The sequence below is a fragment of the Cryptomeria japonica genome, chromosome 10 (assembly GCF_030272615.1).
Source record: "Cryptomeria japonica chromosome 10, Sugi_1.0, whole genome shotgun sequence".
In the NCBI taxonomy this organism is placed as follows: domain Eukaryota; kingdom Viridiplantae; phylum Streptophyta; class Pinopsida; order Cupressales; family Cupressaceae; genus Cryptomeria; species Cryptomeria japonica.
In genome coordinates, this window is record NC_081414.1 from 829941946 (window position 1) to 829959082 (window position 17137).

At 37.2% G+C, this 17137-nt stretch overlaps 1 protein-coding gene across 2 annotated transcripts in view; it reads right to left on the bottom strand.

The window, feature by feature from the left end:
- LOC131076898 (aladin) overlaps positions 1–16923 on the bottom strand; it is a 79311-nt gene extending 62388 nt beyond the window's left edge. The window contains exons 1-3 of one of the 2 annotated variants that reach the window (XM_058014244.2): positions 16734–16922; positions 16583–16638; positions 12627–12848 (exon numbers count right to left, since the gene is read on the bottom strand). In XM_058014244.2, the coding sequence (XP_057870227.2) occupies positions 12627–12848; positions 16583–16638; positions 16734–16791 (336 nt within the window). In that variant the 5' untranslated portion in view covers positions 16792–16922. Of the gene's footprint in view, positions 1–12626; positions 12849–16582; positions 16639–16733 lie in introns of both variants that reach the window. The other variant, XM_058014245.2, reaches the window with a different exon arrangement.
- Between the last annotated feature and the right edge of the window lie 214 nt (positions 16924–17137).

Genomic DNA, 17137 nt, shown 5'->3' on the forward strand with positions numbered 1-17137 from the left:
GTTTATATTTCAATCTGCTAACTAGTGTATTGACTGTCTAAGTTAGCTTCTTATCCCTTGTACCACTAAGTCGGGGGTATAAATACAACATATAAATTACTTGGGACTCATTACGTTGGTTTGTGTTCCCCCATTTTCTTGCTAACAAATTATAAGGTAGAGGCTGAACTAGAAGCTATAGGAAATTCCTTGCTCAAAAGATGGATAGAGAAACATTGTTGGCCATTCAATCTAAAATTTTGGCCAAAGAGGAGATTTACTGGAGACAAAATTAAGAGAAGCTTGGCTCAGAGGGGAATAGATATACAAAAATAATCACAATTCAAAAAAACCAACAAGAACATTGAACAAAATCTCTTCCATAAGAGCCAAGGATGAAAGAATATTGTCAAATCCCATTGAAATCAATCAAAAAAACCATTCATTTTTGTAAAGATCTCTTTTGCAATATGGATGCATGAAATTTATAATGTAATTAGGGGTTAGTATGGGCAGATGTTAGCAGAGAGGGGCATACTTGAACACTGAATCTGGATGTAACCTCTACTTTTGAATCAATATCAAGGTGCAGCCCGAAACAGCTGTAGTTTATCGATCAAAAAAAATATGGATACATGGAATCTAAGGAATCGAGAATTAATGCTTAGAAACATTCCACAATTAGTTACTAAAGAAATAAACCATATGTTAATGAAGCCTTTCTCATAAAAAGAAATAAAATCTGCTTAGTCTCAACAACACCCTAATGAGGCCCAAAGTCCTGATGCATTTCCAGCAGCTTTCTACCAAAAGTGCTAGGGATGGTCCTGCAACAATAGAGGAATCACAAATACACAAAAACATGCTCAAGAATTTTTAAACCACATTTAGAGCATCAATTCCAAAACAACCAGACCCTACCTCTTTTGCAGATTATCGGCATCTCTATGCAATACAATAAATAAAATAATTTTAAAATCCATGGCCAACAAATTGAAGGAGCTACTTAAGGTGATAATCTCAAAAGAGCAAAGCCATTTCATCCCTAGCAAAGCTATCAAAAATGGTATATCATTCTCATCAAATAATACATTCAACCACTGCAAGAACACGTAGCATGATTCTCAAGCTTGATATAAGCTTATGATCAAGTTGACTGGAGATTCTTTACAAAGATTCCTGAAAATCTTGGTTTTGACATTGATTGGGGAAAGTGGCCTTTCAACTACATATCTAACACTAGATTCTCAATTTTAGTAAAATGGAAGCCCTACAAGCTTTTTCAAGCCCACTCGAGGCCTCAAGGAATGTAATCCAAATTCCCCATTTTTGTTTGTCATTTTGCTCGAGGCCTTGGTGAGGTCCATCCTGTAAATGTTATTGCAATTTCCAATTTAATGAACAAGTTATATGCAGGATGGTGTATTTAAGATTTTGGTATTATGACTATGACAATAATATTGTTGTCTTTCTTTTGCTGCAGGTATGGAGGATGAACATGTATCGATTTCAATGTCATCCCCTTTCTTTTGAATGATGCATATATAGCAAGGTAGTCACAATCAAGTGGCACCTTGATCGGACATGTCTTTTAGACATGTCCGACCAAGATGTCACTTGGTCGTGACTCTTACAAATGTCAACCGATCCACTCGGTGTCTATGATAACTAATCGGTGCCATTGTAAATGATAACAGATCGATATAAACACACCCGATAATGAATCGGTATCAAAGCAAACAAGCCCGATAACTAATAGCATTACATATGCTATCGAATTAATACCCCGATAGTATAATAATGCCGATTCATAAATGAATCGACATTAATATGCTATCGGGGTATTAATTCGATAGCATTTAGATCGACGCTTAACTATGTTAAGCAAGTCGTCGATCTAATCCATCTTTTTCCAATGTCAATATCATAATCATGATCAATGTTACAGTCTGATAAACATATTCAGTTCGGAAAGCATAAATCAGATAATCTAATAGCATAGATGAGTAAACCAAAACAGAATAGAGGAGAGTAACGAGTTAGGAAAGTCTTATCTTGCAGAAGCTACTAATGCATTAACACATCCGAGAGGTATAAACAGTAGAAAGATGACAAGTGATTCAAATAATTGAAGGAATGAATCTGGTAATAAATACAAAAAACAATTTGCAAACAATATGATCTTATATGGTACACCCTATTATGAGGAAGCATAAGTAACTAAAGAAAGTCTGGGAAGATATGGCACAACCTTGGGTCAGATTGTTCATCTGGAGAAGCTGAACATCTTATTTTTCAACATAACAAGCCAAGTGCAATGGTGCATGGTAACATTATGGGATTCAACATTATTAACACTTGAGTAAATCCCTCAAGGTAACTCTTTTTCAAGGAGCTGCTAGACCATATACATGTTGGCAACAACAACGAAGGAAAACTGAGAGGGGGGGGTGAATCAATTTTTACCAAACTTAAACAAATTAACCATAACTGCAAATCTGATCATTAATAGCAAGAACAAAGATAAACACCACAACAGCAATACACATAACACACAGATTTTGACATGGAAAACCCGATTAAGGGAAAAACCACAGTGGGAGCCTACCCACAATATGATGATACTCTGCAGTAGTCTATGTAAATATTACAATGGGGAATGCACATGCATTCAAGCACACTGCCTAGAGCTCACTGCTCAAATACAAGAGAGGGCTACAACCCCTGAAGAAAGAAAGGAAGGCTCACTGCCTTACAAAGATCGGACACCAATCTGGATTACATGAACTGAAAGAATAGCATCTTCAAATGCCTGATCATAGTTCTAGTTAAGCACACTGTCTGCTCTGCAGCTCTCTTCTTCACTTTATCACTCTTCTGAAAGATCAAATGCTTGTTTGCACATACAACACCCTCTAAGAACACAAACACACACCATACATGATTATTACTCTTATTTAAACAAAAAATCAACCTTAATTTCAAGGTCGGCTCAACTCATGACCTAATTACAAAATTACATCACACGCTACATAGACCAATATGTGGACCAATACAATGTCGGTCAAGGGCATAGCATGGACCAAAATCAAAACCTCAAGCACGCAACACCACCGAATATCTCGCCAAAATCATCCGCAACACGCAAGAATCATCGAGTCGGCCAGAAGGTCGTATAACATGAAGAATACTACCGGACCAAGAAAATGATCAATAACGCGCACAATGATCAATGCGGACTAGCAACACGAATAGAACACGATTGAAAAATATCAACAAGCAACGTGAATTCCACCACAACAACTCGGATTACTAGAATCGTCATCATCATCTCCCTTCTTGAGCTCAAGAACACCAACATAGCTTACTGACAAACTAAAAGATATGCTTGTGAAGTTTCAAATCATGAACCACTCGAACTGGGGACACATATGAACGTCCCAGACACACTCCAAAATCCGCTCAACATAATGAATCAATTCCGGAGCAATACAAACCAGAAATCACAACTCTGCAATATAGAACCAACAGAAAAACCAATCATCACATCGGACCTCATAACTTGATCAAATCACCTTTCGGAGCACTGAAACCCATGTTGAATCAACTGAAGATCCTAATCTCTAAATCCTTAAATCCGCATTAGCATATCTAAAATATACCAACCAAACCAACTCTCTGCAACATCGAAGCACAAGAACACAGGAATATGTTGACATCAATGACAACAACACATTCCAAGAACTCTAATATCCAACAATACATGGGCTAACCTTAGTTTAGAATTGTAAATCCAAAATGTTGGCATGGATAGGGAGATGGATCTAACTCGTTGGGTGTAGTCGGCAGAGTGTGCCAAGTTTGTTTATAAATAAATATTAATTAAGAGAAAGTATAAATTGTGTTAGAAGTTAGTCAGCTAATTGGTAAATAAACACAATTAACATAGCATAGTTTTATTTACCAAATAGCCAACTAACTTCTAAGTTCTAACACAGTTTATACTTTCGGCTAACTAATATTTATCTCTGCCTACTACATTAGGAGAATCTTAAAGCTGAAATTGGTAGTTGCAGATATCTCTATTTACTTGATATATTGTTTGAAAACGCATATGCAAACAATTACTTAGTTAGAGAAACAAATAAGAAGGTTTTCGTTAAGGATCAAAAGAAGAGAGAGAATCCACTAATAGCTTCAGAGATCTTTGCTCTCAAAGACAATGTGGGGGAAGTTTGATATTGATAGAACTACAGAATATAGCACCAGCAAAAGAAAAAAAAAAATTGGGGTACTGTTGACGTGTATTTTATACACAATCATACACAGAATAAAATACCCAAAGGCATCTTATCCTCTCTTGAGAAAATAGTCTCTAACTGCTGAAGATCTGCAAAAAGGATCAGTTAGATGGACTCCAAGGTTCTTTTAGTAGGGTCTCCACGTGTGGACAAGCTTTTTAATGGTATGATGTGATTTGCTGTTTCCTCCAAGGCGTCTTACGGATTCCAAAGGCTCGAAGATTCTACTAAACTAAAAGGAACTTTCAAAAAAAAAGCAAAAGATAGGGTTTAAGGAAGTCTAATCTAGCCTAACCCTATGAACGACTTAGCATGAATGAGATTTGGCAAGACTCAACCAACTTCAATTTTGCCATAAGATAACAACTCAATTGAAATTAGTGCGATCTTCTAAGGTGATAATGATGTTCAATGCATCAAAGACCAAGGACACTACTACGAAGGTACATATCCTAGATACGAAAATGCTTGAAGGTTAGGGACTCAAAATGTTCTCCAGTCGACCACGCAAGGCGTTCCTACAATCAGCAAGAAGCTAGTGGTTTGGATTGCGAATCCTACCAAATATCAAATCCCACACTTAGTCTTTCAAATTAACAAACTACCTTGATTGAGCGTGATTCAAGTACATCCAACAACCATGAAGATAACTCAAGAAATTTGCAACAAAACACCATAACTTCAATATTTTATTGATTTCCAAGTCATCATATACAACAATTGCTTGAATTTCTCTCTTCAAGACTCAATCTTGCTACAAAATAAAAATTGCTTCTAACTCTAATCTCTCTTACATCAACTATTGACTATTACTCTATTCCTCTATTATACTATTACCAAATGAAATGGAAAATGGGGGTATAAATAGCATCCCCAGTTACAATGAAAGGTCCAGATTGAAAATAAATCAATGGACAAGATTATGACACCTAAACCCTAATTAGGGTTTGTTACAAATGACCTCCTTTTTACTGAACAATATTAAATACATAGCCAAATATTAAATTTGGCACAAAAATCTAGGAGGTATCAACCAATGAGAAACAAGATGTCATGTCATCTGTAACAACCTTTCATCTAGAATCTTATTCCCTTTCCAATTCTCTTTCTTAGCATATGCAATGAATTTTGTTACGATTCCTTCGATTTCTGTGATTGGAATCTCGGGAAGATTCTTGATACTCTCTTCTAAGTGGATGACCTGATCAAATGCATCTAGAAGAGCTGCGTCCCAAGTAGGTTCAAGTTCCTTTGTTCTATCAATCAGGAGCATGGTAGCATACATCTGATCATACTGCTCATCTGTAACATCTGCGTCCTTGCGAAAGATGATCTTGATTCTGTCCTCAAATTCTTGTATATCCACATCTATCTCGACCTCGATCCTTCTGCCAAGAATGGTACGAAGTACCTCAAATACTCTGTCCTGGATCGGATTGATCACCTCCTCAACTTGACCACATCTAACACTGATGTCCTCGAAGAGAACACTCTTTATATGGAGTAAGGTTGACCACTGAAACAAACTGTGAGAATCACCTTCTAAGATCCTCTCTTGCGCTAAAATTCTTCTGGATGTATGTCTTATAATTTTCAAGACAGGGATGACAACGTCCTTGGTATGGGCAAATGCAGCTACTGTTGCCATCAATCTGTGGATTATCTCAAGAACTTGGATAGCTTGATGAATGATCTTCGACATCCTTGTAACAAATTCTATAGCCATTGTATGAGATCTATCCATCCAACTGCATGTACGCTGGACCAGGTTCCTGAATCTTTCTGCTTCATTGATCGATTGAAGGGGCAATGCCTGCACTGGTGATCTAACCGGATCCTGACGTCCCAAAGGTTCATTGATGTGACTGAAATAAGTCCTCCATGCACCGACCTCTCTCTCAAGCTTTCTATTCTTTTCTACTTCTTCTCTAAGCTTGTCCTTCAATGCCTCAAATGTGTCGGTGGCATCATCTAAAGCCTGCTCTGCTGTGGATGGTCCTAACTCAATAGTCTGTATATGATAGTCTTCTGCTAGGATCTCACCCTCATATTTGTCTGCTGCCGGTGTAGCTATCTGCAGTTTTCTAGATCCAGTCTCATCTCGAATCATCTTGGACATCTTTGTAGCCTTCTTCTTCTCTGTTGTCATATGTGAACGTCCAACAAGGCTCTCTAAATCAATTGCACTGTCCTCATCCTCAATTACGATCACCTTAGTCAATCTTTCCTTCAACCAATCTGGGATATTCGATCTTGTCTCTTGAACTTGAATTTCTTTATGTACTATTTCTTCTTGTCTGGGAGGAGATGTTACTTCATTATCTTCTTCTAAATCATAGTCTTGGAGAGATCCATCTGATGAAACATGCTGTGCCTGTCCTTCCTCCTGTCTGTCATTTTGTACCATCGACTCCATGGACTCTTCCACTCGAACTGTTCTATCTTCTGGTCTGGAAGAAGTACCTGGTGTTTGACCTTTGTTGGCACCTAACTTTTTCTTGGAAGGCTCTTTCTTTTCTGATCTTTCCTTTCTCTTCGAACCTCTCGAATGGAGATTGCCCTCACTGGCACATCGAAGGTTACCTTCACCTGAATTCCTAGGATTAGGATTGCCTTCACTAACACTGGCTCCACCTTCGGCTGGTTTTTCTTCCAAAGTAAAAGACATAGCTATGCCTTGTTCTCTCAACTTCTGATGCTGAACGTCTACCCATCTGCGAGTACAAGACAAGACTGGTGCCATCAAATCATCTAAATCCACGACCTCGGGCTCATTCCAATTCAAACTTATTGTTTTGCTTTCTCTATCATATGAAGACTGGATGTGCCTACCATTGTCCTGAGCTTGGTCGGCCACTCTGTAAATCCTGCATTTCCTGATGAAATCCAAAGGCAATCTAGAATGTATCTTACGTTTCACTTCAAGATCATCTAGGAGGTTCATCATAAAATCTTCAATTTGGTGCTCATGTCTAAATCTTCTACCGACCGTCTCCTCTAAATGTCCATGGGGATCAAAGCTATTCCTCCAAGCAAAAGATGAAAAAGAATACAAAGCTAACTCCTTCTCTGCGTCATCCATGGCTAAGACATTAGGACATACCTCAACTGAATTACCCAAAATAATAGGTACCTGAACTCCATTCTGATGTCTGTGTCTGAATGCCTTCACATATGCTGCCAACTGGCTTGTTACTTCAAGTAACACAATTCTGTCTGTCGGGTACCTCGGCAACATGTATGGAGGTAAAGGACATCCATGCACTCTAATGTAAGTGAACTTGGGAAACTGAATGAACCAAGCACCGTACCTCTTGATGAACTCCTGGGCATCCTGAGATAATCTGTTGTGAATCCCTCCTTGCAACGTCCTTGTGATGTTCATCGTGAAAGTATCATTGACTAACTTGTAGTTCTTCCCTGGTGGATGATGCAAGTAGGTATAGGATTCACAAGCTCTGACCTCGCCGGGTCCTCTTCCAATCACTCCTCTGTGAGGTAGTCCAGCGTACTCAACGCTCCTGATTAAGGCATAGATGACGTATGAACTCATGTGGAAGGACTTAGTAGCCCTGAGTCTTCTCAACTGTACGTCTAAGCAATGGCTAATTATTCTAGCCCAATGTATCGTACCCTTTCCTTGAACAATCACCTGGATGAAGTAAAACATCCATTTCTCAAAATAGAAGGCATGAGGTGCTCCTGTAACTCTGTTGAGCATGGTAATCAAATCTTTATACTCCTCCTGGAAATCAATCCTGTGTGGCGTGTTCGGTACCTTGCTTAGACGGGGACGACTCTTGAGTAGCCAGTTCTTGTTGATTATGCTTAGGCAAGCATCTGGATCATCATCGTACACTGATCTGGCACCTTCAATGCTCTTATATATCATGTCCCTGTGCTCTGGAAGATGGAAGGCCTCACTTATGGCTTCCTCTGAAAGGTATGCCAAAGTGTTTCCCTCATTGGACACAATTGTCCTGGACTGTGGATTGTAGTGACGGGCACACTCGATCATCAACTCGTGGCACTGAATAGCTGGAGGAAAGCCGGCCGCCTTGATGATGCCACTCTCTATTATTCTCCGGGCGACAGGTGATGGCTTGCCGATGTAAGGGACCTCTCGGAACTTCTTCGTGCTAAAGTTCCCCAAGTTTGTATCTCCAATGTTGCTCCACTTTGACACGATCTTGGTCTCCACTTCTTCGGTCTTCTGATCTTCTTTCATGAGAGCCGAGCGACTGGTGGATGCTCCCGCCTTCGGGGTCGCCATACCTACACAACATTTCATTATAAGAACTAGATTTTGCAATAAATAGCATAAATAAGAGAGATAAATTTTTAGGAAACATCATGATAAGTCTCTAGAGTTATCATTTCCTAAAAAACAACGATTGAGCCAAGAGATTCAAAATTTCAAAATTTCAAAATTTGAAATATGACGATGAATGAATAAAGCAATAATAATTAAATCGCCATACCTCGATAGAGAGCTAACTCTAGAATGCAAAAACAAAATTCGCTTAGGCAAAAATTGAGGTATAAAATAATCTTCAATATGATCTCCTCAAAATTGACTTCGCCACCTCTGGAGAGAACGTGATCTTCAATTATCGCCTTTGGCGTGGTCCTAAATGATCTTCAAATTTATCCTTGACAAATCGCTCAAACAAATCCTCCCAGTCTTTAGCAAATTCGCCTTAATGTATCTTCAAGTTCGCATTCGGTGTGGTCTTCAAATTCGCACCACCTTTTGATAACTAAGCGCCACCCTTATCTTGACTTGTGGCGACCTTGAACTTTGGAGGAACGACCTTGAACTTGCGTAGGAAGTATCATCACCATTGTATCGCCCTGGTCCCTTGGAGAGGGACAGGAGCGATCCTTCCCTTGTGGCCATTATCTTACTTTGCCAGGTTCCAAGTTTATATTCAACGGACTCGTCCCTCTTCACTCTATTCGTCCATGCCTTGACATCATCTGTAACTTTGCAAGAAAAGCAATTATATCAAAAATCGCTCTGGTCCCTTCCTGAGGGACAGGAGCGAACTAGGCATTTAACACTGTTATGGACGTCCCAAAAATCTTCAATTTATATTCAACGCATTTATCTCATGTTTTCCTTTGTTTTTGAACGTAAACTTGCCTTGACCTTTGTCTGGATTTTGCATAATGAAGAAAATCGCTCTGGTCCCTGGGAGAGGGACGAGAGCTACAAGGTACCTCGCCCTGGTCCCTTGGAGAGGGACAGGAGCGATTTGGTCAATATAGGTCATTCTCCTTCGTTTTTGCATCTCAAATTATATTCATTTGGCAAAGCATCTTCCTTTGGACGTCCTCAAATCATTAAGTCATCGAAATCTTGCAAGGACAAGGCGAAATTTGAATTGTAGCTCCGGTCCTTCACTGAGGGACAGGAGCGATTTTCCTCCTGGAGGCATTTCTGTGCTCATGAAAATCTTCAATTTATATTCAATGGAAAGATATCGCCGTTCTCCATCACTTCCAACTTGAAATTTGTCTGGACTCTGCAGGGATGATGAGATATTTGAAAATGAGCTCCCGTCCTTCACTGAGGGACAGGAGCGATTTTGCTCCTACAGGCCAAAATAACATGATTTTCACATTTTGACACTTCACGAGGCGAAAACAAATCAATTCCAATGTCCAGGATCAAAAATTAAAAAAGTCAAAATTTGGTCAAAATATTCAATCGGACAAAATTCACATTGACTTTCAATACTTAGACAAATTTAAGCTCTGCATCAACATTCCAATTAAAAATTAGACCATTTTGGCGAATTCATTGCATTCAAAATTTGCATCCTAGAAAAGGAAGCTCAAAAGCTCTCAAAAACGACTGGATTTTGGCTTGAAAAGACAGAATTTAAAACCCTAAGGCTTGACCCTAAATCCAGACGACTAACTAACTAACAAAACCCTAAAAACGAAAGCAAAAGCGAGCGAAAAAAGCAAAAAAAGAGGGGGTCCCCATTTGCGATGGGGCGATGTGTGAAATGGTCACAACAGGTACATACACCAAGTTGAAAACCAAATGGTGCAAAATCCTACATAGAAAATACCTGGACAATAAAGACCCCTCCAAGAATTTCCTCTATTGGTGAACTATGGAGATTTAGAGGAAGCAAGAGAAAAACTCTTTGGTATGGATCTTCAAGGTCAGAGACTACATGTGCTATCACATTTAGAGTAAGTTGGTAATTTGGAAATGGAAGGAGCTTATGGGACTAGGGATGCCAAATTTTAAACTAAGCCCTTGAGCAACCAAATTGTCCAAGATGAAGGTATTTATTGGAGACAAAGAAGACACGATAAGATGGACTTGCTCCAAGTAGGCCAAATATTCAATGAAATTAAGATACAAAGCTGCTACAATGTTGACTACTTTAAATGATTGGACAACGATAAAGTGCTGGAATAAGGCATACCTTCCCAAGGTAGAAGCATTTGCCTAGACGACTCTCCACAATAGGATATTGCTAGGAAAAATAATGAAGAGAATAGGAATGATTGGTCCCTCCAAATGTGTTCCCTACCTATCAATGTAGGAGGATGTGAATCATTTGTTTGTGGAGTGTCCTTTTGCAATTAAATGCTCAAGATGGTTATGTGCAAGAATTGATTGATCTAGGCCATTTCCTCCCACTCTTCTAGATTTCTTTTAAAGATTGTAAGTAATACAATAAAAAATTTGTTTGTCAAGAATTTTAATACCAAGAGCTTTAATGACAATTTAGCAAATCTGAAAGTAATGAAATAGAAGGGTCTTTCTGAATCAATCTCTTCTGAATGAAACCTTTCTCTCAAAGTTGGAAATTGCAAGTGGAGAAACAGTTATGGCTTGGATCATTGAGCAATCAAGGAAGAACAGAATTTTCACTTCTTGGGACTGCAATTTTTTTAAAGTTTGGAGTGTCCTAAGTTTGCCCCCATACATGAGGTTATTGGAGTAAAGTCCCCTCATGCTGATAGATCAAATGATCATATGGACTCTCCCATGTCAAGAAGGCCTAAAACTCAACTTCAACAGGGCCTCAAATGGGAAATCAGGATCATCTGGGCCAGGTTGTATCATTAGAGATGACAAGAGGAGAATGGTGTGTGCTGCATCTAAGAAGTTAATGATTGGCATAAACAATGAGGCAGACACTCAGGCGTTGCTTCTAGGCCTTCAAATTTGTGTAGCAAATGGAAAAAGGGATATGGAAATCAAAGGGGATTCTATATTTGATTGTCAATGTGGTAAGGAGGAGTTTATTCTCTCCAAATTGGAAAGTAAACAATATACTGATAGGGGTCTGGCCCATATTAGATAATAGATTCCCTTTATAAATTTGAAATTAAACACTGCTACAAAGAGGACAATGTGCGAGCAGACTAATTGGCAAACTATGCCATGCAGCATGAAGAGGAGTTGATCCTAAATACATCTCCCTCGACATGGGAGGGCATAGAGATTTACTACATAACCTTCAACAGACGCAAAGGGATAGATGAATGCTCCAACAAGATTTTAAGTAGTACGCAGGCTGGGAGGAGTTGCAGCTCGAAGGATTAACATACCTAGTTGAAGGGATGACAAGAATGGTTTGTCAGCTTGTTATATGTTCAGATATGCCATTTCTTCTATCTAAATAATATAATGTTCAGATACTATAGCAGACATTGGTATTTATGAATAGAATCAAGTTACATGGATACTAAAAAGGAAAGCAGGATAAGTGGTAATCGACATAGGTACTGATAGAAGTTTTTGGAATCTTGATTGAAAAACAAAAGATGGGTTCTTGGGCGGACATTTATGAAATCCAGTTTTTCTTTTTGAGCTCCTCTGCTTAACGGTGGAAGCAAACTACATATTCTCTCTTTGTCTTCTTTTAATTTTTAAATGTAAAAGGGAATGAACCCCCATTCCATGCTTGAATGATCAAAAAAAGAAAAAACATCATGCAATAAAACAGAGAGACCAGAAATATTTGTTTGGTTGGTTATTCTTCAGTTGTCTCTCTTGGCTATTCCTTCAGCTAAGCTACTTAGTAAAAACATTTCTCTCAATACTGTTTTATTTGAAAGTTGTTTCTAATATTCCATCAATCCTTCCATTGTATTTAAGGGCTAAGATACATTTTTCCCAACGATGAATTGTAACTATGGCCTTGAAGACGTGTCATGAATTTCTACTTCTAGTAAAGATTATATGAAAAACCATTAATATATATCAAACATGACAGGCCCACAGATTTTATCAAGGAATAGCTTGTCAGTCAATGACAGTGCACTGCAAGAAAAAACACAACACAGATTCTGTTGTTCAAGATAACTTACAACATAAGGGTGAAATATGGGTCCAAATGAATAAGCCAAGATATTTTTCACCACAGCAAACTTCCTTGAAAGAATACCTCCTTCCTGTACAGAATCTGTGTCCTCACTTACACTCGGTATCACATCAGCAATTTTCCTGTCTGGTTCTTGATCAAAATGAGCTCCAGAGACGCAGCTAAAACCCTCTTCTACCTGAAAATGAATTGGATGGAAAACAAGACCCTGCAAGAAGCATGTTAGAAAAAAGAGACATCACAAACCCCTACATGCTTCACAGTATTTAATAGTTTTACTTGCTACCTGCATTGTGTTTTATCAAACATCTTTTATAAGGACTGTAACATGTGTACTCAGCTCTATTTTATTATGAAATCAAGGGTATCAACGTAAGTATAAATTATAGCATACATAAATTGTTGCATTACAAATGTGAAGCCATCTTGAAAGTAACAGGAAAAAATATTTCAAGCCGCTTCCATGTTTCTTTAATATGAATTATTTCAATTGCGATATTCTAACATGTCAATATGCAAAAGCCCTCCCTTACTGATGTAATCTTACAAACAATTAATGACATTGTTTACTTCACTCATACCAAGGGCCCTAAAAAATAATAAGCTTAAGATTACTGAAATTCTCAAATCATTATGTTAGGATAAATGTCAGTGGTAATTTACAACACTGCATTGCAAAAAAAATCCAATCATTGTCACAAACAATCTTTTCTGGCAGCACTACAAATAATTGGATTGTTGTAATTGTTGTGTCTAAACGATAAATTGCATACTCAGAAACAACTCACTGAACTCATAGGTTTTTCTGCCTGGTGAATAACTTGCCAGAGACTCACACACCAATTTCTCCAGACTCACCTGAAACTTGCAAGTTTTTCATGATTTTTCTCTGCAGACTCAACCACCCAAAAAAATTGCATATCCTTGATTAGCCCTGTTTTTTGTGTTTTTGTCATTTCCATCTTTAGTGACTTGGATCTCAATGGCCTGAACCAATTGTCAACTGATTGAATGGATTTAACCACCGTTGGTTGAAAGCAATAATATAATGAAAAAATCATGAAAGTCCCTCTGGCCTCAAAGGCCTTATTTGGGCCTGGTAGCAGGGGCTCTACAACTCCACCCTGCCTTATAACCCATCAATGATGATGCCTTTCGAACCCCGCTCTTGTTTTAGAAGGAAAAACATAGCAAAATAAAATAATATACAAAATGGCTGCTTCAGAAGAAAAAACACAGTTTTTCCTTTTATTTGGACTCAAATTACAAAAACGTCATTTTATCCCCTCAGCAGTTTTTGGTCTCCAGATTAAATTCCAACTCCAAGTAATTGAATTCCACTTATAATTTTGGTTTGTCAATTCAATCCCAAATCAAACTAATGCTACTATTAAATAAAGACTTATGTGTTCTCTATATTCATTTTTTGTGCCCCTCATAAATTATTTAAGTTTATTTTCTGTATTTATTTTATATGCCAAGTCCCAAGCCCAAGTCAAAATTTTGGGTTGTCATGTTTTTGACCTATGGTCCAGACTCCAAATACTACCATATTTTACATTTAAAAAAGTAGTCATGATTATGATTTGAAGATAAGAGAAATTGGAATCCAAAAAGCACCGCATGAGATTCCTAAAACTCACTGTAACTTTTCAAATGTGTTTTGGTTAGTATAATTAGACTCTCATCAATACAATGCTATACACACGATTCTTTAATCAGAAGCAGATTATTCACTACACACCTGCATCAGGGAAGGGGTGAATTCATAAATTGACTCCAGGAATGGCCCCATTTCCTATGATAGGAAACACTTGCATGGTAAACTGCTGAGGTCAGGTGTTTCTCTTTTCGGGAAAGCACCTGCTAGTATGGCAATCTTTGAGCTTGGAATTCGAAAACAGAAAGTTAGAAATTCATATACCAATGATCTCCGCATTTGCTTATTTTCCAGAAATATGACGTATGCACCAAGATCAATTTCTTTGAAGTACTTTAGGCACGAAGTATGGTACAACCTCAAGCTAGATAGGGCTTCTGGCTCTGAATATTTGAAAACCTACATTACATTTCTTTGTGTTCATTTATGCCTTATCTCTCATTCCTTCATGCATGAGAGAACAGAAACATGAATGGCATGGTCTCAGACAATATGCCACATCAACTTATGCCACGTCAACTTATGTGTTTTTATTTTGAGTTTGTGAGGGTTAGGGTAGAAATGCAAATCTATGCTTATTATGATGCCTAAGTGCAAAGCTCAGCTGTTGAGAAATTCTCAACAACCTGTCTAGTACATCGGATTGTTGAAAAAATGTTGTCATTGATATCGAAGGGAAATATATTGATGTCAAAAGAAATATGAGGTAAACCATTAAGGCCAAAGGCCACTAAATCACACTATGTGAAGAGCTTTCATTATAAATCTTGGCCGACTTTTTTATTTTTTTTTAATTGGGCATAAGTTATTTGAAAATTATTGAAAAAAAATATATATTACTCATCTGAAGATGCCACTTTCGGATCACCATGCTCTAAAAAAATTATAAATGCAAACAAAATAAATTCTCACTTCCAATTCACTATATTTGCTAAATAAAAAACCCTCAACACTCCAAGAATGAAAACAAACTCAAGACAAATGGCTATCCAACCTGTTAAGAGAATTCTCTGAATGAAAAGAAATATTGAAAAATGTATTTAAGGGTGAAGATAAATCAATCCAAAAACAATGGTGATAAGAGCATGAAGCAAAGTTTTTTCTAATTAAAACATGGAAAATGGATTATGAGAGTACCAACACACCCAAACGTATAAATTAAAAAACAGGAAAATATCTACAACAATGCAATAAACAACCCTTGGGCCAGATGACAATTCTTGGAGCCAACACCCAACTGGGTATGGTGAATCCTCTTGCTGGACATACAAAATGAGACAAAGAGACTATTAGGATTTCATCAGTTTTGGTGCTGGGGTGGTTTCTCACACAATCAGGTATAGTAAACAGGTCGTTGAGAAATTCTCAACAGCTGAGCTTTGAACTTGGGCATCATAATAAGCATGGATTTGCATTTCTTCCCTAAACCTAACAAGTTCAAAATCAAAAAGAATATGTAGATTGTTCATTGTTTGGTAACAGGCATGCCATGCTTACAAATCTTTTCTATATATCACAAAATAAAATCGAAGTTACTTGAAAAACAGTGCAGAAAATATATATAGCTCATCTGAAAATGTCACTTCCGGATCACTATGCTCTATAAGAAATTATAAATGCAAACAAAATAAATCTTTCCACGTCCAATTCACTATATTTGTTAAATTAAAAATAAAAACCCTCAACACTCCAGAAATGAAAGCAAACTCAAGACAAATGGCTGTCCAACGAGCAAGGAGAATTCTCTGAATGAAAATAAATATTGAAAAATGTACTCACTGGTGAAGATAAAGCAATCCAAAAACAATGGTGATAAGAATATGAAAGTACCAAGAAACCAATAAAAAATGACTTGTGAGAGTACCAAAAACGCCACATGATGGTTCTTCTAATTAAAACATGGAAGATGAATTATGAGAGCATTAACAAACCCAGACATATAAAAAACTCCTGTAATAAAAACCGTCAACATCTACAATGGTATTTGAATGAAACAAATGTATCATAAACATTGATTACTTTAAAGAAAATCCGCAATAGTGGTTTGAATTGAATAAATTGAACACATAATATGCTCTTGTAATAAAAACAAAAACACCTGCAATGGGTAAATTCAAAACATATTAATAAATATTACAACAGAAAAAAATTATCTGCAATGAGTACTTTAATGAATATATACGTTTAAAACATTTCAAAAAATCCGACAATGGAAAGAATTTAAAATCTGCAATGGGCATTTGAATAAAATATATGCAAATGTATGAAGATAAATAAATTACCAAAATCTTTCCATAAGCATCAGTGGGCTGTGAATCCGAGTCATCCTTTGCAGTAACTGTGCCACATCAGAAAAATAATTATTAAGCATGTTGATAATGAAACTGAAAGAGAAAAGTGTTGTAAAATACAAAGGGGGGTAAAAATCCTCACAGAGCTCGCGATTAATTTCACAGATTGTGACTTCCCCAATGGCTGGTATACTTGGCATTGCTTCCCTTTCTCACTGAGTTCCGAGACGGACGAGACCCTTTTTTTTCCTCTTTCAATGGCCAGAAGCCAGAAAAGTAAGCGGGTTAAGAAGTGTGAATTGGTCGATTTTGAAAATTAAAACGTTTCTGTTGAATATCATTAAGACTTGGAACGCCTAACATTTAGGTTCTTCCTGGAGGATTTTTTATTTAAAAGCAATTTGGTTAAAAAAAAAATCAAATTGTTTTCTTTGTCTATTAAAAAAATAATTTATTTTTTATTATTTTTATTTTTAATATTTAAAGGAGATATTTATTTTAATAAATAGTATGTAGTTAATTTTTGTTCTTATGATATGTCTTAAA